A 26,508-nucleotide genomic window follows, 5' to 3' on the forward strand; every position below is an offset into this window, starting at 1 on the left:
ATTTTGTCTGGGAAGAGTACTGCCGGTACACCATTATTTTTGGTTAGCTAATCAAGTTATATACCTTAGTATATATAAAAAAGGTAAGTTGAAGCTGTTCCTGCCACTGAAGCAGGGCAAGATGAAAGGATTCACTGGATCCAAAACTTTTAATTTCCCACAAAAGAAACCAAGATCCATCTCCTCTGTTACATCAATCTGGAGCACCATCCATCCCTGCTCTTGCTGAGCCAGCAGGAGCTGCTAGGACTTTGGATGGGCAGCAAATCTGATATCATACTTCCAACCCACCCTTCAGATATATTGTCTCACAACAAAAGGATGTCTGTGATCATTTCACTAATGGCACACTACATATTTTGCTTATTTAGCATCGTTTTAGGAATTAACAACTAAAATTAATAAATAGGAATGTGGGTTCCAATCATTTTCTAATCCCAATATCTTAATAATGTACTTTAAACAATAATCAGTGGGCAAAAAATGGCACATCAGGAGCGTCAAAGTATTTGACATATTTAATTTTATCTACAAGACAGTTGCAGATGTTTGATTAAATACACAGCATGGGAATTTAATGTGTTCATTTAATAAACATAATCAACTTTGTCCCTATGCTGGTTATAAGTTTTACTTGCCTGTTCTCATAGCAATATAACTACCACTTATTGGGAGAAAAATGCTACTCTCACTCACTCGAATTAATTTTCTGTTCTATAGAACTGGGAGAAATTAAAAATGTCACCACTGTACAGCCCTCCTTAGAGCTTGACAGTTTGGAAAAGTACACCAACTATAGCATCCAGGTGTTGGCATTCACACGAGCTGGAGATGGGGTCAGGAGTGAGCAGATTTTCACACGCACAAAGGAGGATGGTAAGACCCAGAATATTCCTAGTAGAAATGTTGAAATGGAACAGTGTTGTTAGATTTTGCCCAAGTTGTCACTTTTTTTCCTGTAAATGCACCTTCAGTGAAATACTGTACAAAAATTATGCCAATGACTATGAGGATATTTACTTCGACTTAGCTATTTCTCTGTGGGAACTTGGCCTCTTGTGAAGTACACCTTTGGGTGAGGGTGGGGTTGCCTCCTTGGAGCAGCCTATCACAGTTTGTAATCCCTTCTCCCCATTGACCAATTGCACGGGATGATGGATTTTATCATAAAGATAGAAAGAGAAGTGCCCCAAGCTCATTATAAACTACTAATTAGTGACTTTTGTTTATGACACATTCTATCTGAATCGTAGGGGCTAATTTGTTATGATGGTTTGGAAATAAATCTTCCCGTAATGTTTCTGAACTTGAACTTAGATGTGCTTTGAATGAATTACAGTATCGCATTCTATGGGCATTGCCTCTGGAGTTCCTGTGTTTGGGGCACAGTAGAATCTTTTCCTCAGAAAATGGTTAAAAGAAGTATATATTCTTTTATTCATACAATAAAACAAATCCAAGAGATAAGGAAGAGTAGCCGGATGTGTTTGTGTTCCTTATCATTCTCAGTATTGTCTTTAAGAAATCATAAGTTAACTATGTCTCTGTTTATATAAAATTAAGTTCTGACTGTGATAACAATAACAAGATTCTTTTTAAGATTTGCATTTTTGCTCTTTCTTCATTGAAGTTGTCAGGGAAAAAATATTGTTTCCGTTTACTGTATTGTGAATATTGCAGCAAAAAAAAACACGGTTTTTTTAATGTTCATTTTATTCCATTTGCTTGAGTTTCTTCTAAACTATAAATAGAGTTATTTATTTATGGAGTTATTTATAGAATTATTTTTCCATCTAAGGATTTATTTCACTGATCATTAAAATTTAAACACAGTCATTTTCTCTCCATCCTCTAGGCTTAAATTGCATTTTCACAAGCTGTTGTATGTGACGGCATGGGAGCTGAATTATTGCATTCATTAGAAATAATACATTGTAAAACCTTAATTAAAACAATGAATCTGTGTCCCTTAATAGACAGACCTATTGAGCTAGATCCACAGCTTTTGCAAAATTAGTATGGTCTAGAAAATGGTACTAGTTTGGACAAATTGAATCTTTTTTCTTCCTATTTGATGAAACTTGGTTCAACATTTTATATGTGTGTGTGTGTGTGTAAAAAAAACAGTTCTTGAACTGCTTCGTCTCAGAATATTACCCACTTTTGTCTTAGTGTATTACCCACCTGTATTTCAGTCCAGAGTCCCACCAAACGTGCCAGTATGTAGTAGAACCTCTTCTGACTTCACTGAGCTACTTCTGTACCATGAGAATCAATGGGTAGAGCTGTTCTCGGTGTAGGAAACAATGGATGCTATCCTACATGGATTAGAACTGTAGCTGTCATGAGTAAGGATGGCGAGCAGGGGGCTCCCATCCAGGCTGTAAAGCGCATGCGTAGCACTGAGGAATTAGGTAGCCATTCCAAGAGACACAGATCGGGCCCGCCTTAACCTTTGGGGTTTATATGTCTGGGTTTTTCCCATGCTTCTTCAGTTTGTTAGGATTTTCCTGTTATGTAGCAGCGATAAAACACTAGAGACCTGTTCCTTGTCTCAGCGTGGTTCCTGGCTGTTAGGACAGTAGCTCCTTGCCTGCCATACTTCACCTGGGTTCTGGGTTTTATACCTTTTTGGCCATGCTCGCTTTGCCTCCTCCCACTTCTAGTTCCTTCCTTCCATTCTGCCCCCTATCCTTCTATCTGATCTTTAGGGGTTCACTTAAATATTAACTCCTAGACTCCAGGTTGTCTAAGAGAAAGGACAATTATATTCTGTTTCTAACATACAGTATATTCTGCAACTTAACAGTATGACACTTCCTGACTTGCTTCCCTAACTTGAGTCAGCTTCCCTGAAAAAGGGTGTGTGTGTGTGTGTGTGTGTGTGTGTGAAAGAGAGAGAGAGAGAGAGAGACTTCAGAGCAAAATGTAGCTACTTAGTTCTTCACTGGGATTTGGCAATATGTGCAATATTTGATAAATTCATACATACTATATTGGCCCCCCTTCTATTCTAACCATATTTAAAAATGCTTAATGTGCTCTGGGTGGGATCTGGAGACTGCATTTCTAATGGTAGCTTTTCCTTCTTGGTGGAATAAGCTTCTATTCCTGTAGGTCAGGGCACCCAACTGTCCTGGAGTTTCTCCCCTTTGTTTCAGTCTCCCAAGTCACTGTCTGAAAAGCTATCTCTGAGGATTGGGGGATCCTCAAGAACAGAATGTGTCCTGTAGAATATGGAGTGCTGTAGAAATTAGGAACAATGAATACAAACCTGGTGCTCTGGCTCAGGCAAACAAAAGTGCTTTTCATGAATCCAAGGCCTTTGCTTGGAGATTCACATGATCTCTTCTCCATAGCTTCCTTCCAGGTGAGAAGACAGGCACTGAGAAAAAGTGCTGCTTTGGTTGCAGAATTTATAAGGGATCTTTTTCTATTAAAGGTTGATGTGCTGTGTGAAGCCATTTTAGTGGCCTGCTAGAACCACAGAATGGAGCAGAGCTTAACACAGCTGAGAAGCTGTACACAGAAAAAGAATATTATCTTTAAAATAGCTTCAGTGAGCATGCCAGAGAAACACAGGTTATTGATCTTGCACAGAATCAAAGAATCTTACAAAGAATCACACACTTAGACAAATTAGGTTTAAAGATAAGTAAAAAAGAGTTTTACTGACTTTATTCTTTGTTGTTACATCCATCTTTTCTTGGAAAAGGAAGTTCCTTGTCTCTTCTGTTCTTTCTAAATTTAATTCACCTGAAACTCTCAGCCCTACAGCTGCCAAGAGCTGCGTGGAGGAAAGGGGAAAAATCCTTCTTTTCTTAGGTCCGGCCGCATGGCTCAAGATGGAGTGGGGAGCAGCCAAAGCATGCTGCTTCTCCCTCATGGAAGGAGGAAGAGAGAGAGAGGAAGTGGGAGTGGCAACAAACAGCTTCCTCTAATGAGCATCATGGGACAAACTCTATTTACATGCTAATTGAGGCATGCTGATTGGCTAACACTTCCAACACTGTGGATAGATATGTTTCTGGTGCCAGGCAAAGATGTGCCTGTTTTCACTGTTGTGTTTATTTTTCAGTCCGGTTTTATAATTTTGTTTAGCATGATTTCTGTAAGTTGCCTATGAGAATGTTTCTGCATTAAAAGGTGCCTTGTGTAATTGGCTTATAGAGTGGTACTGCTTCTGGGTTCTGTTGGGGGAAAAGTGGTTGTGCATGTATATGAGCCTTGGAAAAAAGGCAGAGGGAAGTGACCTTGAGATTAACTGTTTCACAGACAAAGCGCAGACAGAGTGATATACAAAGAGAGGACACCAGAGTTAAATCTCTACCTACAGCCTTCTGCCTCTTGTAGTCATAGGCGATGAAGTACTAAGGGGTTAATCTCATTGCAGTCACGTGTCCCGCCTCTTGCTCTCCAGGAAGGAATCCAGATTTTTCTTCAAAATATTATAACCTAGTCTCTGGATTCAAGATACCTGGGAATTTTCTTCAGTACAGGTAGATCACTCCAAAGAATCAGTCATGGTTATAGCACTGAACTGTTTGCCAGAGACATGTTTAATATTTTAATGAAAAACAAAATAATCAAATCAGATTTACAGTGGATCCATGTCTTACTCATTGTTAGATATGAAACTAAAGTTAATGATTTGCTAGAGCTATTTCTTTATATGCTAATGAAGAAATAAATAGAGAATCATATTTATATATTTCTTGAGCATTGGACATGGTTTCATAAACCACTAAAAAACAGAGGGACTCTCCAGTTAAGGTAGAAAAATTTTTGAACAATCCCAACAGCTTTATGCATCCCTATCTTTTACAGAGTCTCTCAAATGGTACAAATTTCTCTCAACTTCTTGTTGAAAGTATTTTGATCACTAGCAACACTTTAAAATTCAAGAAGCAAATCTTACATTATTTCAGGACTCTTTGATCATTTCCTAAAATTAATGCCATGGTTACGGAAATTAGAAAAACCATTCAAAAATAATTTCTATTTCCTTCTAGGCAGTAAGAGAAACCTAAGGTGGAAAAGCATTCAGCATACCGCTGACATTTACAAAACAATAACTTAAGACCTAAACTTGCACTGGCACTATTGTACAGAGGCTTAGAAATCATCACAGGTACTGAAGCAGCTTCTGACAGTATTCTGCTTGGCTCTTCTCCTGTCCAAGATAGGCTGGAAGTGAATGAGAGCCAGGGGCAGGGGGAAAAAAAGAAAGAAAAAAAGTTCTGTGCTGAAGGTCTGGATGGATCACAGTCGGTCCACCACACAAAGGTGCTTTGTTCGGTGGATGCAAGCTGCTCCATCTCCCCGAAGTGACTTTGAGTTGGTCCATCTCTCTCAGCCCAACCTACCTCACAGGCTTGTTCTTGTTGTGAAGAAAAATAGGAAAAGGAAGCACTACATACATTGCTTGGAGCCTCCTGGATGGAGGATATAAATTTGATTAATAAATAAGGCAAATAAATATTTATACGGTTGTTCTTTTCCATACCAAAGATGCTTTGCCATCTCCAAATTAGTCCCACTGGCTGATCAAAGAAGTACACCCCAACACTGGCTGTGATATTACAGAATATTTAGGATGCTAGCTCAAAAATTTCACACTGGTTTATTGGTTGTCGCAAGAGTTTGTCTTGAGATATTTGTATGATTGAGATAGCCATGCTTGTCGTATTAGATTTTCCACACTTTGCACATCAATATGCATTGAATTATTTCTCCTACTTCAGTAGCCACATATGTTATTCTTATAGTTCCAGGTCCCCCTGCTGGAGTTAAAGCAGCTGCAGCATCAGCTTCTACTGTGTTTGTATCTTGGCTGCCTCCCATAAAGTTAAATGGTGTCATCCGAAAATATACTGTGTTCTGCTCTCATCCATATCCCACAGTAAGTTGACCATTAGGTCACATGACCAAAATTACTGATTTGTGTTACGGTGATTATTCAGAGTTCATTTGGGTTTGGGAGTAGGAGGGGGGACATTGCAACCCATCAAATGGCTGCTAAATTTGAGGCTGGATTCTATATACATAACCTTGGAGTCAGCCCCCATTTAGCTCATTAGGGCTTACCTCTGAGTGGATATGTACAGAAGTCTTTTCAGTTAAATTTCCAGTAGGCAAAGAACAATAGATGGTTTTAACATTGTGTCCTAAACCAGATACTGGAAAGTAACAGGAGACGACTGCTTCTGCCTGGCTTTTCTGTGAAATCCACTTGCCACTGTTGAGGACAAAATGCTATACAATTCAGGAGTGCCTCAAAAGAACTTGTTAGCTCTAATCCTGAAACCATGTCCTGGAATCAAACTCTACTGAGCTATGTGGCGCTTATGTCTGAGTTGAAATGCATTGGATGGGATTACATTGAAAGTCCACCATGAAAACTTTTACATTTTTGCAATCTCAAGGCTAATTCCAGTATGTCTGTGTATTTTCTTCAGTAAAGGAAGGGCACCTGCATAAGCTACAGTGTTTATAAATGAATTTAGACAAAGTCTAAGTGCAAAATGCTTTGACTGTCTTCTTAGTGTCATGTAGCATTGTATTATTCAAACAGTGATGAGCACATTAGTGCAGAAATATCTAGAATTCTTTTTTATAGTAATTTTATTAAAGGTTATAATTACAACAGTAAAAACTAATACAAACTTACAAAATGAATAAAAAAATAGATGGTGCAGAAAAGAAAGAAAAAGAAGAGAAAAAAGAGAAAGAGAAAAGAAACAATAAGAATATAGCAAAGAAAAAGAAAAGAAATATATAAAGAAGCAACTTCTCACCAGCACAAGTATAAACAATTTTAGTAACTTATTACTTTCTTTTAAAATACAACAAATGTATTCTTCTTCCCATATCCCATCTCTTATCTATAAACAAATCCATGAAGTCTCATCATTTTAGCCATGATGCCAGCAAAATCCATTAATGGTTACCAGAGATAACAATATATCTATTTTAACCTTGACTAAATAAACCAACTTTATATTCCTTCCTTTTACTTCTAACAATATTAATCTTGAGACCCTTCGAATAGTGTTGTAGAACTTGATTTATTTTCATTTTTTCTTTGTCCCTTCTCACAAAATTCTTCAAAACTTTACAAGCCTCTTTTGTAAATCCAATATAGGAAAATTATTCAGATCACTCTCTTGGTTTGTTATTTATATATACTTTTTAATTGTTAAGACATCAGCCGATTTCTTTTGTATGTCCAATGTAACATCTTTCACCATGTCATTCTTGTAACCTGTCATTTTTAAATCCACTTTCAAGTCAGTCTCGATCTTGTCAGGTAGAACTTGTTCCTTTTCCATAACATCTTTTAGAAACAGTCTATCTATAGACACTCTTAAAATTAACTTCAGGGTCCATTGTTCAAAAATGTACTCCAACATGTCCAAGGTTAAGATATTTTACTTCATTCTGTAATTGTAAGTCGAGTTTGAGTGTTCTTATCCTTTAATTGTAATCCTCTAGTGTCCAGGTTTAAAACTTTCTTTATTGTGTGTTTTTTAAAAAAACAAAAACAAAAGGATTTTCCCATGGGAAGGATTCTTTATAATTAATTCCCAAATCTTATTTCAAATTTATCTGGACCTTTAGTCTGTTTGTAACTTTCTAAAATCAAAGTTTTAATCACCTTTTTGTTGTTTATTCCCCCCCCCCCCCAATTTTTAAGTTCTTAAACTTGTAGTTATTTTTTTTTCATTAAGGATTGAAGGAAACTCACCTGGTGCTGTAAAACATGTTGATCCAAAGGTTCCTAAGAGCTGAAAAGCAGTTAACAAGCAATTTCCAAAAGTGATTAGAAAGGAAGTAAAAGAAAGAAGTTAGTGTCTTTCAAAGGTGCCGACCGCAGTTTTGAGCAAGATGGCTATTGCCTCGTCTCCAAGAGCCCTAAATGTGCTGGGGACCACTATCTTGCAGTTGTTCATGAGGAGCAGCTGTCTGGAGCACTTGTGGGCGATCTCAAGTCCTTGCCTGGTCTCCTTGTCTTCATTCCACCATGGTTGTTGGCTCTGCCTTTTGCAGAGCCATCTTCAGTCTGCTATTTCTTCCTCAGAAGTCCAGAAATACAGTATGTAGAATTCTAAGGATCCAAAATTTGTTAACCAGTGTTTGGGTTTACACACTGAACTAAGCCATAGTGTAGTTTATTTGGCTTAGCAGGTTGGGTGAGCCCAGCCATTGAGGTTTCTAAATTATGAATTACAAGAAATTAGTTCTGTGAACTAATTCAGTAAGTCTTCGTGAATAACCCATGGCCTGGTTCTCATTGCACGAAACAAACAAAAATATACAGTTTGTGTTGCTCACTACTTTTGTCAAAGACCTCCTAGGAAATCCCAGAGCTGCATACTGGACTGGGAAATTAAAAAAATATCCCAGGAGGAAACAATGACAAGCTATTTCCATATTGCTGCCAATAGAGAAAACCATGTAATACATTTTAGACTTTTATTTATTTATCAAATTTCACCACTGCCCATCTCCCCCAAAGGAGGGACTCTGGGCAGTTTACAATAAAGCTAAAAGAATAAAATACAATAAAAACAAAATATGATACATAAAATATAAATATAAAATATAAAATGGGATCAAGATGGCAGATAAAATTCTAATTTGGTTCATAGATATATGAGGACCACTTCAAGGCACTAACCACCCCCAAAATTGACTATCCCCCTTCCTGCCCCAAGCCAGATGGCAGAGCCAGGTCTTTAACTTTTTCCAGAAGGTCAGGAGAGAGGGGGCTTGCCTCACCTACAGGGGAAGAGTGTTCCAAAGGGTGGGGGCCACAGCAGAGAAGGGCCGCTTCCTGGACCCCACCAATCAATATTCTCTCACAGACAGGGTCCATAACATGCCCTCTCTGCATGACTGGGTGGGACGGGTCGATGTAATGGGGATGAGACAGTCCCTCAGGTAACCTGGACCCATGCCATGTAGGGCTTTAAAGGTGATAACCAACGCCTTGAATTGGACCCAAAAGCAAACTGGCACCCAGTGCAGCTGTTGCAGCAGAGGTGTTATGTGTGTTGACCTTGGGGCACCTAAGGACCAGTTGTAGCTTCCGGATACTCTTCAAGGGTAGCCCCATGTAGAGCGTGTTGCACTAGTTTATATGGGAGATGACTAGGCTGTGAGTGACTGATCGGAGGGCCTCTTGATCCAAGAAGGGGCATAGCTGGCACACAACACAAAGTTGAGCAAAGGCCTTCCTGGCCACGACTGCCACCTGCTCTTCAAGCAGGAGTCATGAGTCCAGGAGGACCCCTGGATTCCGCACCGGGTCTGTCTGGGGCAGTGCAACCCCATCCAGAACTAAAGATGGTAAGTTCCTGGATGCAGGAACCCCCAACCCACAGCCACTCCGTCTTACCAGGGTTCAGCTGAAGCTTGATGTTCCCCATCCAGACCCCCACAGCCTCCAGGCACTGAGAGAGGGTAGTCACAGTATCACTTACCTCACCTGGGATGGAGATGTACAATTGACTATCAGCAGCATACTGATGATACCTCATCCCGTGGTGATGGATGATCTCACCCAGTGGTTTCATGTAGATGTTGAAGAGGAGCGGAGAGAGTACCGAACCCTTCGGCACCCCACCATGGAGGGGCCGTGGGCTGGACTTCTCGCTCCCTATCAACACCGATTGGGACCAGCCATGGAGGAAGGAGGTGAACCAGCACAGAACCGCAACACCCACCCCCAACTCCCTGAGCCGCCCCAAAAGGATGCCATGGTCGATGCTTTTGCTTGTTAGCTTTTAAACTCTATTGTTTTCTCCATCCAAACCACATGCATTGTCATTTAGTGCAATGAGAACCCAAAGCACAACAAAGGATTTTGTTTTTGAATTAAATTTATTCAAAATTTATCCAGATTAAATCAATTTATAACATTTTAATTTACTATTTAAATTAAAATAGTTAAGAGCAGAGATATCACACTGACAACAAAGGTTCGCATAGTTAAAGCAATGGTGTTCCCTGTAGTAACATATGGCTGCGAGAGCTGGACCATAAGGAAGGCTGAGAGAAGGAAGATCAATGCTTTTGAACTGTGGTGCTGGAGGAAAATTCTGAGAGTGCCTTGGACTGCAAGAAGATCAAAGCAGTCCATACTCCAGGAAATAAAGCCAGACTGCTCACTTGAGGGAACGATATTAAAGGCAAAACTGAAATACTTTGGCCACATAATGAGAAGACAGGACACCCTGGAGAAGATGCTGATGCTAGGGAGAGTGGAGGGCAAAAGGAAGAGGGGCTGACCAAGGGCAAGGTGGATGGATGATATTCTAGAGGTGAGGGACTCGTCCCTGGGGGAGCTGGGGGTGTTGACGACCGACAGGAAGCTCTGGCGTGGGCTGGTCCATGAAGTCACGAAGAGTCGGAAGCAACTAAACAAATAAACAACAAATTTAAATTAAAATCATTGATGTATTAATTAGAGTAAAATTGAGGAGTCTCTTGGTTTTACAGTCCTAATTTATTGCAGATTTATTGATGATCCAGTGTTTTTGACTGGAATATCTTCACAATGTTTTTGAAGTTTGAAATCTTAAAAATTTAGTTGTCCTGCTCCAAAATGGCCACTAGGTGACACTATTATCCCTATTTAATATCAGGTTCATTAGGTATGGTATATTACATTTTGACGGAGTTGGTATATTATTATAGAGAAATTAGCCACCATAGAGTCCTTTCAATAGCTGAATATTGTTTCCAACCTAATACTCCAATAAGATTTTTCTGCCTTTGGCTGTAAGAACTTTTCTGGAGTTTTCAGTATTTTGAGCCACTTTCAACATCATATTTGTTTGATGTTTTTATCCACAAGTATGCAAAATGTTTCAAATTCAAACCACTTCACATTCCAAATACTCTGTTTCAAGTATGAAACAACTATTATGTCTCCAAGGCAGGCTATTTTGAACAAGCTGGAAATGATGCAAAACTTGCATAGAGCTGTTCTGAGCTTGAAAGATTTTCAGATGATCAAACCAGCCCATTTTAAATGCAAAACAACAACTTTGAGCTCAGAATGGGGCATTTCAAATTCAGAATGGTTCAACTTCAAAACATCTTGCACATTCCTATTTTGGTTCCATATATGTGATTATTTGGTTTGTTTGAATTTCACTAATATTCATAATGGCCAAAACCAACTATCATGATTCAATCTTTTAAATATTTTTAACTGTATTAATTGCTGCTCTACTTAGATTCTCTGGTTTGATCATTTCTGGGAAACTGCAGTAATTTAAAGTTTTTCATTAAAAGAAATCATCATCTACTGTAGGTACTCCTGGAGATTTCTCTTGAGACCTTTTTGATTTGTATAGATGGTGCAATTTTACACAGAAGCCAGTAGGGACTGCTGTGACACAAAACTTTCTATATGTTTTTGACAGGGCAGAAGAAATAAATGGGTTAGCTAGTATTGCTTCTATTCTGAGTTGCAGCAAGCACCCAGGTAGATGTGGTTGGGACCGATCCATTACTGTCTTTCTATTTTTTGGACCCATCACCAAGCACCTAGGATTAATTTTTATTGTCGAAAAAATGGACCATAGTGCCAGTGTCCTGTGCTCATGGCATTTACCAATGCTGGCTTTTAAAAATTGGTTAAATTTGTATACGCATATGTTTAGACAGTGTTATTATATACAAAATGCAATTAAACCATTTTAAGTAACTAATTGGTGCTAACTTGCAGTTGTAAATTCTGCTACCATGTTTTTCATCCTCTGTCTTGTCTGAGATGTCAGATCTTTCTCTCTCTTTCAATATATGTATATTGTTTACTTTTGTTTGGAAATATTTGTCTTTCCTATCACAGGTAATCAGCGAATTTGAAGCTTCTCCTGACTCATTTTCCTACAGAATCCCTAATTTGAGCCGGAACCGACAATACAGCGTCTGGGTTGTGGCTGTAACAGCTGCAGGAAGGGGCAACAGCAGTGAAATTATCACCGTGGAACCATTAGCTAAAGGTGAGGATTCTGCCCTTCATAACTTGTACAACATGTAGCTTAATAGGATTAATGATTAATATACTAAGAGCTGACCAGTGTCACCATCATCATAAAATTGGCAGATCCATCATCATCCAGAACAATTAATAATAGAAACGATAATAATAATAATAATAATAATAATAATAATAATAATGGATGTCAATGAACTAATTAAGTACCAAGCCCTCTCCAGAATAGCTCATTCTTGACCAACTTCTAGAATACTATTTAAAAAGGGGCAAATCTAATTTCTGAGGGAAGCTGGTCCATAAAACTGGGGCTACAATTGAAAAGCTATGCCTCCTGGCCTCAGCCCTCCTCATTTCATGGAAAGGGGAACAACCAACAGCTTCTCCTGTGATATATGCACTAGACAGGACAATTCTTACTGGAGAATGTAGTCCTGCAGGTACCTAGGCATCATGTTATATAGAACTTTATATATCAAAACCAGAACTTTGAGTTGACCCAGAAACCTATTGGCAATCTGTGCAAGACCTGTAATGCAGGTATTATGTGCTTCTGGTGAGCAATATCTGCCAGTAAGCAGGTCACTGCATTCCAGTCCAACTGCAGTTTCTGGGTGTTTGAGGCATTTCCACATTGCAGTAGACCAAATGAGCATGAGCTACTGTTATAAATCCTTGTGTAGATAGATAGAATTGCAATTGGTGTACCAGTTAGATCTGGGGAGAGGCCCTTATGACTTTGGTCTTCACATGTCCATCCAACAGTAGCTGTGAGTACAGGAGGACTCCCAGTTCACTGACCTGCTCTGTTAAGAGTAGGGCCCCTTCTTCCAATCTCCAACTCTCATAAACAGTCTAGAAGAATGTCATGGTTGATGCTGTCTAAGGCTTTTGGGAGATCTAACAGGGCCTGCAGGGATGCACTATCTTCATCCAGATCCCCCAGAAGGTCACTCAGCAGTGCGACCAAGGCCGTTTTTCCAATACAAATCCCTTTTGCACCCCCTGATAATATGTGAGGTCCGGGTTAGACATCCTTGATGAAAAATGGCTGTGTACTTTACATACTTTCTGCAAAAATGGCAGCATGCTTAGCCAAGGATGGGAAGCAGAAATACAAGGCAGAGGCCCAAAGCACGCCCAACCTTTTCATGTACAGCTGTTCATCTATAGCATGAGACACTTTTTCATTGTGCAAAGATTGAATGAAGCAAAGTATTCAGATATCATTTTGTGAAGTTACTTACGTTAACCAAATCTCTGAACTATTAGTTTTGAAATTAGATGTGCTTTGTTTTATTTGATTCATATGCTGTCTATTGATGGATAATGTCTAAAAAAGGAAGGAGGAAATCTCCAGATGCAGAATACATTTCAGACAGAGTTCTTCTTCAGGTATCCTCTTAAACAACAAGTTTCAGCCTTCTTGAACAATATATTGCTTGACTTAGTTAAAACACAAAAACAAACTTGTGAGCCTGAAGGAATCTCCCATCTTTTTCATCCAACAGACAGCTTCCACTTTCCTTTGCAGGTGATGCTTAGATTTAATCTCTGTTGAGCCACTATGATACCTACAGTGGTAGCTATAACACATTCATCTCTTGTCAGCTACTGCTTTTTAAAAAAGGCATTTCTAGAAATTGTGCTAAGCACTTGGGTTTGGATTTGGCCTTTCAGGCTCCTACTTGGAAGTTAGCTTTGCTCCATTTCCTGTCCTTTTCCCTTAGTGTCTTTCCCTCCATATGTGTTTGTTATTTTTTTTATTGGTTCACTTCATTTTATTCCTCCAGATTTTCCATCAAAGAAACAAAGAAGATATAAAAGTTGAAGGGACCTATACAAGCTTTGTTTTACCCAGTTCTCCAATGAAGAATTTTAAAAAGTGTAATCCCTGAAAACCTATAACATCCCAAACTACCTCTTTATGTCTTTCTTTTTCTGGGAATGATAAGTATTAACTTATCATTAAGTTAAGGGTATTTTTAGCTAAATGTTATAAATTTTGTTACTTTTCCAGTTTTCGCTATCATTAACTGCAGATTAACTCTTCCTCATAGATTCAAAGTTCCTTGTTGCATTTATGTTTCTATCCCTGCTTGCCAAACCTGAGTTGTCTGTGTCCCAATTTATTATACTGGGTGAAGTATATCCTTTTTATGTAGCTATAATCTATATGTGATTATAAAAACCTTTTAGAAGGGGTTACCATAATTATACCACTGCCATAAATTGCAGCCTTTGAGATAGCTAGATTATGGTAGTAGCATTCAATATGTAATTATATTATGTTTTATATTATGTAATTACTCTCAGAAGCTTACAATAATACATCAAAATAAATAACAAAACAAAATATACTTTTCATCCAAGTCAATAACAATATTTGTAATAACAGCCCTCATCACCCCATCAGCCTCTTCTTAATTACCAGGAAAACATGTTTAAAAAACAGCACAGTCTACTCTTCAAACACTGGAGACTCAGCAGAAAAAAAAAATTAACACTTCCCTGAACATGCCCAGGGAAGGGACCATCCTTACCTTAGGGGGCAAGCTGTTCCCAGAGAAAGGCAGCCATAACAAACAATGCTTGCTTCCAAGACCCCATCTGTTTTACCCTCCAGTGAATGGGAACTTGCAAGATATCTCCCCCGCTAGACTATATCAGGCAGACATAGTCTACTTGGACTACATAGTCTTGAAGAAAACCAGGCCCAAAGCTTTATAAGTGATAACTAGCACCATGAATTTCACATGGAAGCAAACTTGCAACATTTCAGTTTCTGCAACAGAGATGGTACATGACTTCAGTGTCTTTCACTCAATATCAGGTAGATAGCAGTATTCTGGGTCAGCTGTCATTCTGAATGGGTCTTTAGGGACAGCCTTATGTGGATGAATTACAGTAGTACAACTGTAAGGTGGCAAGGGCGTGAGTGATCATTGCTGGTGCCTCCCATTCCAAGAGGTTGGAACTGGCGCACTTGATCCAAAACTGGATAAAGTCTCTCTTGGCCATAGCTTCCATCTTCTCTTCTAGCATAGTCCATGAGTCCAAGAAAACCTCCAGATTGCAGACCTGCTGTTTCAGGGTGTGTATAACTCTATCCATAGCCAAAGATAGACCTATTATGAATTGGGTGGCTTCCAAATCAGCAGCCACTATGTCTTGCCATGAATAGAAATTAGTCCGTTTCTTTCCATCTAGCCTCTGAAAGACTGTAGGCTCTGAATCAAGATTTCCATCATATCTGTGGAAATGTGTAGCTGAGTATCATCAGCATATGAGATATATTACCCTGTACCCTCCTGCTCTCCCAGCAGCTTCAAATGGATGTTAAGAAAATATTTGGGGAACAGCTAAGTTCTAGCACCACATATTGTAGTAACATAGGCTCATCTCTTTCTCCCACACTACTATAGACTGGAACCTCCCAATCAGGAAAGAGCAGAACCTGTGCAAGATTATCCCAACTCTTGCAAGCAGCCCAGAAGAATAACATAAGTGATGATAGCAAATCTCAGTGAACAACATAGTAGATAAAAGTGGTTCACACTATCCCTATCCAAACCCCTCCACGAGTTATCCACAAGAATGTGGCTAGCATAATAGACGTCTGTAAGTTTTCCATATGCAATCCCAAATCCTGAATGAAAGGGATTCAAATAATCCATTTCATCCCAGATCCTTCAGCTGTCACCCCACCACCTTCTCAAATTTCCCAGAAAATCAAGTATATTTTTATATATATAATTTTCATCAAAAAATTTTACATAGGTAGAAGATAAATGTGAAAATATATAAAGAAAAGTTAGAAAGAAGAAAAAAGGTAAGAGTGCAAAAAGCAATTCAAGTAAAGAAAAAAAGGAAAAGATAATTAAAGAAGTGACTTCCAATCTTCTTTGCAGCAGTTATAAACAAACTAATTATCCCTCCTCCCTCTTTAAAATTATATTACAGAGATGCCTTCTGTCCCATATTCTATCCCTTTTTTCAATCAGCAAATCCAGAAATCAGTTTCACTTTTTTCCATTTTCAGCAAAAAGTCCATAAAATGTTTCCAGTGTCCTTTATAAAAGTGTTTTATCCCTGACCAAACAGGTCAGTTTTGCCATTTCTGCCATCTTTGTAATCCATTCTTCTACTGTGGGTATTTCAGTATTTCTCCATCGTTGTGCATGTAGTAATCTCGCTGCAGTTACCATATATAAAATCAATCTTCCGTAAGTCTTTTCTAATTGATTATCCATAAGTTCCAATAAAAAAAGTTCTGGTTTCATCTTGATAGTAATCTTTAAAATTCTTTATATCATCATATGTATTTGTGTTCTTTTTTTTTTTTTTTGCTTTTTCACAAGTCCTTCATGCGTGGTAAAATGTCTTTTCATGTTTTTCACATTTCCAGCATTGAACAGATGTACCTTTGTATATCTTAGATAATTTCTCTGGTGTCATATAGTAACAGTACATCATTTTATAAAAATTCTCTCTTAAATTATAACACAATCTAAATTTCAATCCTTTTACCTACATTCCTTCCCATTGGTCCATCTGTATGTTATAACCAATGTTCTTAGACCGTTTTACCATGTAATCTTTAACTTGTTCTTCTTCCATTCCAAATCTCAACAAAAGTCTATACATTTTTGCAATCACATGTTCATCATTTGTACATAGTCCAGGTACAAATTCCATCTTATGTTGTTCAATTCCAGTTACCTTTTTATCTATATTAAATCTTTTCTCTTAATGGTGCATAAGAAAACCATTGAAAACTATATCCCTCTGCAGTCAATTGTTCTCTTGACTTCATCTTAAGTTCTCCATGTTCCTGTACTAACAAATCTTGATACGCTAACCATTTCTCTTTGCACATTGTTTCTTTTCTATAAAACACTTCTTGTGCTGAGACCAATGGAGGCATTTTTTGGCACAGCCTGGGTTTATATTTATTCCATATTCTCAATATGGCACTCCTCACATAATTTTTAAAATCTCAGTTAACTTTAAAGTTACTGAACCATAAAAAGCCATACCAACCAAACCTCATGTTTTGTTCTTCTAATTCTAACATTCTCTTCTTTCTCAGCAACACCCACCTTTTCATCCAATCCAGATAGCAGGCTGCAAAATACAATCTAAAGTCAGGCAAACATCGTTCTCCTCAGAAAGTCAAGTTTGGACAATAACTGTACGCCAACTATTTTGTCTACAAGCAGAAGATCAAGTTTGGAGACAAAATAGTTGATGTCAGCATGATTGGGTAAACTCTGTTACTGTGTTTTTTACTTTTTTTCCATTCAAGTCAAACTTGACTCCTGATGACTATGTGGACATATCCATGTAGTTTTCTTAAGACAATGAAAGGAATTTGCAGGCTACCACTGGAGATATGGTGAACTAAAGACGGCTCTGCGAAAGCAGAGCTGATGACGGCAGCAAAGACCAAGGAACCAGTGGATAGACTGGTCCCTTGGAACCTCTCCAGATAAGGAAAGGATGTGAGATCATCCACATCTGCAGGATAGCAGTTTTCTGCAGGTTTCAGCATTGGGAGACAATGAGATTAGCCATCTTGCTCGCAACCACAGCAGAGACTTTTAAAGGACACTAAGTTCACAAACCTCACTTTCTAATCACTTCCAGAAATTTTATTTATTTATTTGTTTGTTTGTTATTCAAATTTTTTTACTGCCCATCTCCCCCAAAAGAGGGGCTCTGGGCAGTTTACAATAAAATTAATGCTATAACAATAATGTTAAAATCCCATAAGCAGTAAAAACAAGTTACAAATATAAAATACAATATAAATAAATACAGAATCCAAGCGGCTATAAAAATTCCAATCCAGTGAGAGGGGCTCTAAGGCACGAGCCACCCCCAAGAATGGCTACCCACCTTCCCGCCCCAAGCGAGATTGCTCATTAACTACTTCTAAGCTATTAAAGACCTGTAGACTGACAAGTTTGAAAACATTGGGTGAATATGCTTTCAATCCTGAATGATAAATTTAATCATAAGCTTAAGAATTAAAAGGATCTGAAATAAACAACAAAAAGCCAAATAAGATTTTGATCTTAGAAAGTTATAAACCAACTAAGGGTCCAGATAAATTTGGAATATTGAGACTTTTACAGTAAGATGTTGGAATTAATTATAAAGAACAGTTTCTCATGGGAAATAGATTCTGTTTTACTTTTCACAAGACAAAACAAAGATAAGCAATTTCATGATTTCAAAAACTGGACACTAGAGGGGACTGAAGTTTTTAGGTAGAGGAAAGATTTACAAGCCTGAAAAATGTTGCGAAACACTGTAACAATGAAAATACTGAAGGAGACTTTTGAAGAATGGCATCAGAAAATAGCCACAATATCAACAATGTCAGCAGTGATGTCTGCTTCTATGGATAGACAATATCCAAAAGATGTTACTGAAGAAATGGCAGATGTAGAACAATTTTATCTGACAAGATAGAGATGGTATCAAAAGTCGATTTACAACTGGCAGGCCAAGAGAATGACTTAGAAAAGGATGTTTCACTGGAACTACAAAAGAAACTGGCTGAGGTTTTAAAATTTAAATGGGAAATAGAAATGAAAAACCAAGAGAGTGACCTGGATAATTTTTTCCTATTGGATTTACAAAAGAGGCTTGTTAAAGCCTTGAAGAACTTTGTGTGATGGGACAAAGACGAAATGAACAGAAATAATACCCTACGACAATATTTGAATGAACTAAAGATTAAGACTGTTAGAAGTAAAAGGAAAGAACAAAGTTGGTTTATTTGATCAAGGTTAAAACAAGATGTGTTGTTACTTATGACAACCCTTTATGGACTTTCTGCTGATACCAGGACTGAAAAGATGATGTTTTATGGATTTGTTTATAGATAAGAGATGAAATACAGGATGAAGAGATAAATGTTGGTAACCTTATAGGAGGTGAAGAGTCACTAAATTTGTTTATACTTCTTGTGATGAAGGTTGGAAGTCACTTCTTTATATATTTCTTTTCTCTTTATTATATTCTTACTTTTCTCTTTTTTCTGTTTTCTTGCACTTTTTACTCCTTTCTATTTTCTTTTCCTTCTTTAAGTTTCATTTGTATTAGATTTTAATATTATAACTAAAATTCTTAATAAAAATTATATATAAAAGAAAAACAAAAAAAGTGATTTGCCACTGCCTTCTTCCATTATATTTTTTCAACTTCTGTAGCTAGTTTACAGGCCTAGGATTTCCTGTGGTTTCCGGTAAAATACAAACCAGAGCCATCCCTGTTTAGCTTTGGGGGATCTGCCAAGGTCAGCTAGATGTTGCCACCTGTACTATATCATAAATACAGTAACTTACATACTGTATTTAACAATGTGATTGTTCATGGTGTAGGTGAAGTACATCAGCATTAAGAGAATCTGCAGTTGAAAGAAGTCTTTGGCAACTTAGAGTTTTAGTATGGGGAAGTATGTCACTCTACCTCAAGCATCTCAGTAGATTTTCAATTTCCCAAATGTGTTATTAGGACATATCAGTACATCATATGTGCATCTAGGGATGCAAACGCCCTTCATTCTAAGCTTGTTGCCTCAAGTGTCCATTGTCCTCTGCTTGATGAAATATAGAATGCAGTTAGTGCAGAAAATTCTGTCCCACAATCCCCCTTGAATATGCTGTAACTAGAAGTCAGAAATGGAATATGAATGAGCTTCACTACTTTTGCACAATACACATTGGACCATCTAATGTCAGATACAGTGTCTTGCCTCACACTGACTTAATTTCTCGACAATACACTGTCATTTTTTAATTATTACACATCATTAAAGAACTTGTGGTGAGACTCAACCTCCAAGATCTGTCTTGCTTTGGATTTTTTCAATCATTAAAAAGGAAACACTAACATTTTTCCTTATTTCTATCAAAGAAAAACAACAGGCGAAACAAAATATGTTGGAAATGATGAATGTAGGTAGTTTAACCATATATAGGAAGTTAATGAAAGAGGTGATATTTCTCCTGAATTATTGGGGATAGAGAATGGAAAGCAATAGATGTACAAAACAGGAAATGGGGTTTAAACATAGAAACATACAAACATACAAACTGAGACTAAAATAATAACTCTACTCACAGATTTAATCCAGTATTCCTTATTGCATGTCCTTCATTTTATTCATTGTCATTCCAAGTGCTAGGTTTATAGGAAATGTCCACCTTTGCATTTTGAAAATAAATTAAATGTCTGATCGAACAAAAATAGGACTTGAGTCTTGCCTTCTTCCCCTATAAATATCTCTGCTTTTACACTATTTTGTTCTAGTTTGAATCTTATAGCATTGCTTCATTCATTAACCCATTTTTAGCATGTCTTAAAAGCCTGACAGCTGTATTATTTTATGTTAATGTACAGTATAAATAGATCACTGGCTAATAATGAATTAAGAAATTATCAGCTTGCTGGGGAAGGTGACGACTGGGGAAGGCAATGGCAAACCACCCGCTCTAGTCTGCCAAGAAAACGTCGCAAAAGCGGCATCCCCCCAAAGGGTCAGACGTGACTGGGTGCTTACACAGAGGACTTTTCACCTTCCACCTTTTCACTTTACTTACTACCCATTTTTCTGTAGAACTGTTCTAGTTACAGCATATTGGTTGTATATAGTCCCATAATTTTTGCAAAGTTGCTGTGGTGGGTAATGACATGGAATTTATTCCTTGAAGCTAAAACTGCAAACAAGAAATGGTGCAAAAATGGTTTCCTCTGAGAATCTTTTACCTTGCTGCTTCCCTCCCACTGCCTCTTTGACCAGTTGTGTCTTGCATGCTCCACCTCATTAAAATTCTGATATAATTGGCTTTCATCTCCTGCTAACTATTTCCTGGCCACACTGGCTGGTCACAAAAGGCTAAACCACTCAGTACTTGTATGGAGCACTATCAACCAATCCCATTGGTAAACCTCTATGATATTGGTAAACCTCTATGATGTAGTTCTCAGAAAACTACACAGATACGTCCACGTAGCTGCCAGAAGTCGAGCGCCTCTCAAAGTAGACTTAATTTATATCTTAGCTAATTGTATGGAGGGAAGAAAGATTATGTGTGTGAGAGAAATGACTACCAGATCTGGAATCCTAGGGGAAGAAGTAAAGATACCACCTTACTTCAGGTTATGTTTAGCCCTCCTTCTATACTGCCTTAAAGACGGTAGAAGGTGAAGAAGACTGGCAACTGGAGGCTAAGGCTGATAGCTTTAGATTTCTGAACCACAACTTGTCTTAAAACGTTTCCAGGCAGAGCTCCAAGCACTGGCAATGACATGATATTGGGCTGCAATTCCATTTTTACCTCCTAATGGATTTTCTGTGATAAGAAAAAAGATAGAAGAAATTGTGGGCAAACATGTAATGGTTACAAACTATAGACCAAGAGATTTAGCTTCTCCCCACAATAAAGTTCCAGGAATTAGGCAGGATGACTGCACAAGAAAAGCTACCTTGAAGCATACCAGATAGTAGGTTTGAACATGTTCAATGCTTTGCTCCAGTGCAAAAAAGAAAGCAGTAATAACATGATGCTTGCTTTTATTTGCTACTGTCATTAAGACCCTTATTTTGCAACCATTTTTTCTTCAGATGTTAAAATTATATTATTAGTGTTTCACTAAGCAACTGGTAATGCAGATTGAAATAAATTAGTCTATGTGAGATATTAAAGGCACAACTGAAAACTGAAATACTTTGGCCACATAATGAGAAGACAGGACACCCTGGAGAAGATGCTGATGCTAGGGAGAGTGGAGGGCAAAAGGAAGAGGGGCCGACCAAGGGCAAGGTGGATGGATGATATTCTAGAGGTGACGGACTCGTCCCTGGGGGAGCTGGGGGTGTTGACGACCGGCAGGAAGCTCTGGCGTGGGCTGGTCCATGAAGTCACAAAGAGTCGGAAGCGACTAAATGAATAAACAGCAACAACAACATGTGAGCATAGCCAGACATTTTTAAAATTGTAATAATCCTCCTCTTCCACCTCCTTCTGCTTGTTTTTTTCCCTCAAGAAAGCGGTGCCGTACTATTCTGCATTTTAGCCCTTTTCTTCTTCATTTCTCAGCTCCAGCCAGAATTTTGACATTCAGTGGCACAGTAACAACCCCATGGATGAAGGATATTATTCTCCCTTGTAAAGCTGTTGGAGACCCTGCACCTACAGTCAAATGGATGAAAGAAAGGTAACCAACAACTATGTGTGCAGTGCAAATGAAGGTTGTTATGTCATTGGGTGTGTGGAAAAAGGAAGAGAGGGATTGTTATTAGGGCAATGCATGCTTTGAAACTGATTCAGAAGAATATTTCAGATCTCATATGAATATGAGCACATCACCTCTCTGCTGTTCATTAAAACAGCCCATCTCCTTTCGAGCTTCTGCATGACCCTGAAAAAAAAAGTATGGATGCTTTAAGAATTGCATTAATTTTAATGAATCAACTCCTAAAAGAAGCAGTGTCTTTTTTCAAGCTCCCAAGTCTGAAAAAAGACAGGTGGAACAGTAGAATGTGGCAGTGCGTACACAAAGTCCAAAGTTTGTTTGTTTGTTTGTTTATCATATTTCTACACTGCCCATCTCGACAAATGACTCTTGGCGAATATAGACAATTTGTTCAATATCTTCTGAGTCATATCCTGAGTCCTTGTTATCAGCTCCCAGGCACTCCTAACCATAGTTTTGATTAATCTTATACCATAGTCTGCCTAATCTGGGATTACTTCAGCTATTTTTCACCTCTCTGGCTAGAATTTAATTCAACATATGTAGATACAAGTTCTTGTCAAGTAGTTTTAGCATTAAGCATAGCTTTCTTTAATTTATAATCTCTGTATTTTTGCAGATGCTCAAGAGTTCCCCCAAACATATAAAAAAATCACTCCCCTGTTTCTGGGTGGCTGTGTTTCAGCTAATTCTCATTGCCAGGCAATTTACGAAGTTCTTTTATAGATTAGTCTATTAGGCTGGTTTTGTTTCTAGGGCCTTTTTTCACATTTGCTTTTATCCATTTAATTCAATAATTCATCACTCAATCTGATCCTACTATATTCTGTAATTAAAGTCCTTTCATCTTTAAACTGACACCATGCTGAGGATAATCTGCATTACATATAAAAACAGAAAGGGTATAAGGAAAATTATAAGGGGATTGTTTTCTCCAACCTTTTCTCCAAATTAGATTCCTTTTGTTCCCATGTATACTGCAGTTAACCAATGGATTTAATCCTTGAGCTTAAAAATAGTGCATCATCAAAAATATAAACGAAGCAACAAAGATTTCTCTAAAGTCAATGCTCTGTTAGTTTGGTCTTAATCAGTTTATTCAAGAATGCTGTAATGTAGACTTCAACCAGCAGGTGGCACTAAGATGGTTTCTTTAGTTTCCTCTGATCTCTGCAGATTACAGCAGAGAGCAACTGCAAAACCGGATTCTCTCAAACTATTCTATTCAATACTGTAATGATTTTATCCAGGACACATAAGGACACTTACTTGAAATTCATTCAATTGCAGCATAATACATCTGCAACAAGGCTTAGCCAGCCAAGTAGTCAGCCAGGGTGCTATCTATCTAGTTGTTAAATTCTTCGTCTGAGGAAGAGACAAAGGCGCGGCAGGCTTAGGTGAGACAGGAAGCTCATGATGTCCAGCAGCAGACCTGACCTGCTCATCTCCATGCTCACACTGCCTGTCCTCCCTGACAGCTGCCTTTTCTTCAGCCAGGGCTTTCATTGGCACATGTGCTGCTGGTCTGGTTCTGGCTAGGTAAGATACAGGACAGGAGTACCATGGCCCAACCAAGCTGAAGGAGGAGCCAGGACATAACCAGCTGGTTTAGATAACCCTCTGCATTCAGCCTGAGGTTGGTTCATCTCTTACACTGAAAGCAGCAACGAGACCCAGCAAGTCCTCAGCAATTCAGCTTTCTCTATAAAAGTGATTTTCTGCCTCATTCTCATTTCCTGGGGGGATCTGTGCTTCTTTTTATTTATTTAATTTATTCGCCTTTATCTGTACGAGAAGGTATTTTGTTTGTAAGTTACCCATTCCCGAAAAGGCTCAGCTTGGCTATAGTGCCTTAACCAGCCACATTGGGCAGGATCTGAGTAGGAATTGGCAGAGTTGATACTGCAAAGTACTCTAACCACTTCCTTGGGACTCACAGTCTCAAAATAAACCCACCTCTCAAGATGGTGCTTCCATTGGCATTGGCCAGCTAAAGTCTAGCTCCTTTCAAAATTAAGTGGTTTGTCTACCCTCTCACCATTAAATAGAAACTGCATTGCAGCAGCTGAAGTCACTGGATTTCAGGAATTTATTACCTGGCTCCTGGCATGAGAACTGAGAGCTGGAAGGGAAGAATTAGTTAAGTTACCACCTTCTCTCTGTGTGGCCTTCTGTCACCATGTCTCACACCACATCTCTTCTTGCCCAACACAACCAGAATCCCATTCCACAATAACACTCACTCTTCATATCAGTCCACACCTTCTCACCATCAAGCGCGCTCAACCAAGTGACCTCAACTAGCCCCTCAGACACCCCATTCATCAAACTACTACCTGTGCTACGTACCTGGTCCCCTTCCTTTCCATCCCCCTGCCATGCTCTCACCTGAGACAAGGAGATCCTCTCAAAACTGGGAAACCCGGAGCCTAACTCCAGCTCTCAGGAAATGGCCAACATTCACCCACACCCACACCCAGGTCCAAACCTGATAACATCTTGAAATTCCCTTGTGGGGAGCAGTTCTTGTTCCTTTATTGCTACTTGTGCTTGTGACGTTCTTACATCCAGATTTTTACTGCCCGAGGCTGGCTGATGAGAAGGTAGAATTGTTCCAGGCATCCATTTATTTCTTAACATGTTGCAAAAATTATAATAAATCAACTGTTGCAGCTCCATTCAATAAGCAAATGAGCTCCATCACAGTGATGAATCTCAGATTGTTTTGCAATGATCACACATACTGATCTCTACCAGTGGAGGCTTCTGTTTGGGGTTTCAGTTTTTATTCTTTTTTATATATATCTATAGCTTTGTATCACTGAATCTGAAACATCTCACTCTCTTGAGCTAAGAGAGTTTCTTGCCAGTCATTTCCCCCCTCCCCTCTGTATTTTTAAAACTAACCCCAGTTCTAAGTAATATTGGTTGTAACTTCTTTAATGTATGACTTTTGCTTCCTGTGAGGCAGTAACGGGACACCCAGTCTAGTGATGATTGATGGGCGAAGAAGCATCTTTAGTAACGGCAGCTTTGTTATCCATACGGTGAAAGCAGAAGATTCAGGATATTACAGTTGCGTGGCTACTAATAACTGGGGATCGGATGAGATTATTTTGAATTTGCAAGTTCAAGGTTAGTTAAAAAAATGTTTCTTTCACTGCAACTATTTCTGAGCTTAAGGAATTTTGATCGTTATCAGAATGACTGGACATTTCAAAATGTAAATTGAAAATTCATAGCGTGTCCCTGGAAAGCAACTAGGAGAATGATAGCAACTCTCAGATATCTAAAGGGCTATATACACAGATTTGTTCTTTGGTCCGGAGGACTAGACTCAGTGGATATAAATTGCACAGAAGCAGATTTCTTCTGAACATTACAGGAAACTTTCAAATGGTAAGAACTGATCAGCAGTGGAATAGGCTGTCTCAGGATGTGTCGTGTTGCCCTACACTGGAGGTGTTTCATCTGACACTTGCCGTGTTCACACAACATATTTATCCATGATTGACTTAATCATGAATAAACTCCATTTTGTAGGCTAACACAATACAGCACTGTATATTAGAAAGCATGTTAAGTTAGCTGTCAAGTAGTGACGTACTGACATTGATGTCATCGCTCTGCAGTGACATGCAAGTGATTTGAGACAGTAGTGCATTACTCTGACTTTTATCAGTCTATCAATAGAACTAATTGTGAGTGATGTTGGAACTGCAAGTTAGCAACATATACAGGATTACACATCTGATATAAAGGAATAGTTGGAAAAGTATTTTCCTTGCCAGTTTAAAGATGATTGTGCAGAGATTGTAGTGATGGACAAGTCAAGGGCAAATTTATGGTTAAGAATGCCAGCTAAAATTATATAATATTTATATATTCAAGGGAAAAAGAATGTTTCTGCTATGTTTTAATTGAAGATGTCATATTATCAGACACATTGAAAGATACGATTTGCATATTTTTCAACCTGAATTAATTCTCTGATAAATGTCTTTAAAATCAAATGATTATTCAAACTATTCTTAATATCTTATTTTAACTACTTATTATCTAGTTCCACCTGACCAGCCTAGACTTACTGTGTCCAAAACCACCTCTTCCTCCATCACTCTTTCCTGGATCCCTGGAGACAATGGAGGCAGTTCTATTCGAGGTAACATTCTACAGTTCCACTTTTGTTTTCCAGAAAGTACAGTTATCTTAACAAGGCTGCT

General features: G+C 38.3%; 1 protein-coding gene across 2 annotated transcripts in view; it reads left to right on the forward strand.

Annotated features, from left to right (window-relative positions):
- Positions 1-26,508, forward strand: part of DSCAM (DS cell adhesion molecule) — a 322,600-nt gene that overhangs the window by 229,755 nt on the left and 66,337 nt on the right. For both annotated transcript variants that reach the window (XM_063305336.1, XM_063305337.1), the window contains exons 17-22: positions 721-876; positions 5,769-5,902; positions 11,864-12,017; positions 22,126-22,243; positions 25,257-25,420; positions 26,349-26,447. In XM_063305336.1, coding sequence (XP_063161406.1) covers positions 721-876; positions 5,769-5,902; positions 11,864-12,017; positions 22,126-22,243; positions 25,257-25,420; positions 26,349-26,447 — 825 coding nt within the window. The remainder of the gene's footprint in view (positions 1-720; positions 877-5,768; positions 5,903-11,863; positions 12,018-22,125; positions 22,244-25,256; positions 25,421-26,348; positions 26,448-26,508) is intronic.

The sequence above is a fragment of the Candoia aspera genome, chromosome 5 (genome assembly GCF_035149785.1).
Source record: "Candoia aspera isolate rCanAsp1 chromosome 5, rCanAsp1.hap2, whole genome shotgun sequence".
In the NCBI taxonomy this organism is placed as follows: Eukaryota; Metazoa; Chordata; class Lepidosauria; order Squamata; family Boidae; genus Candoia; species Candoia aspera.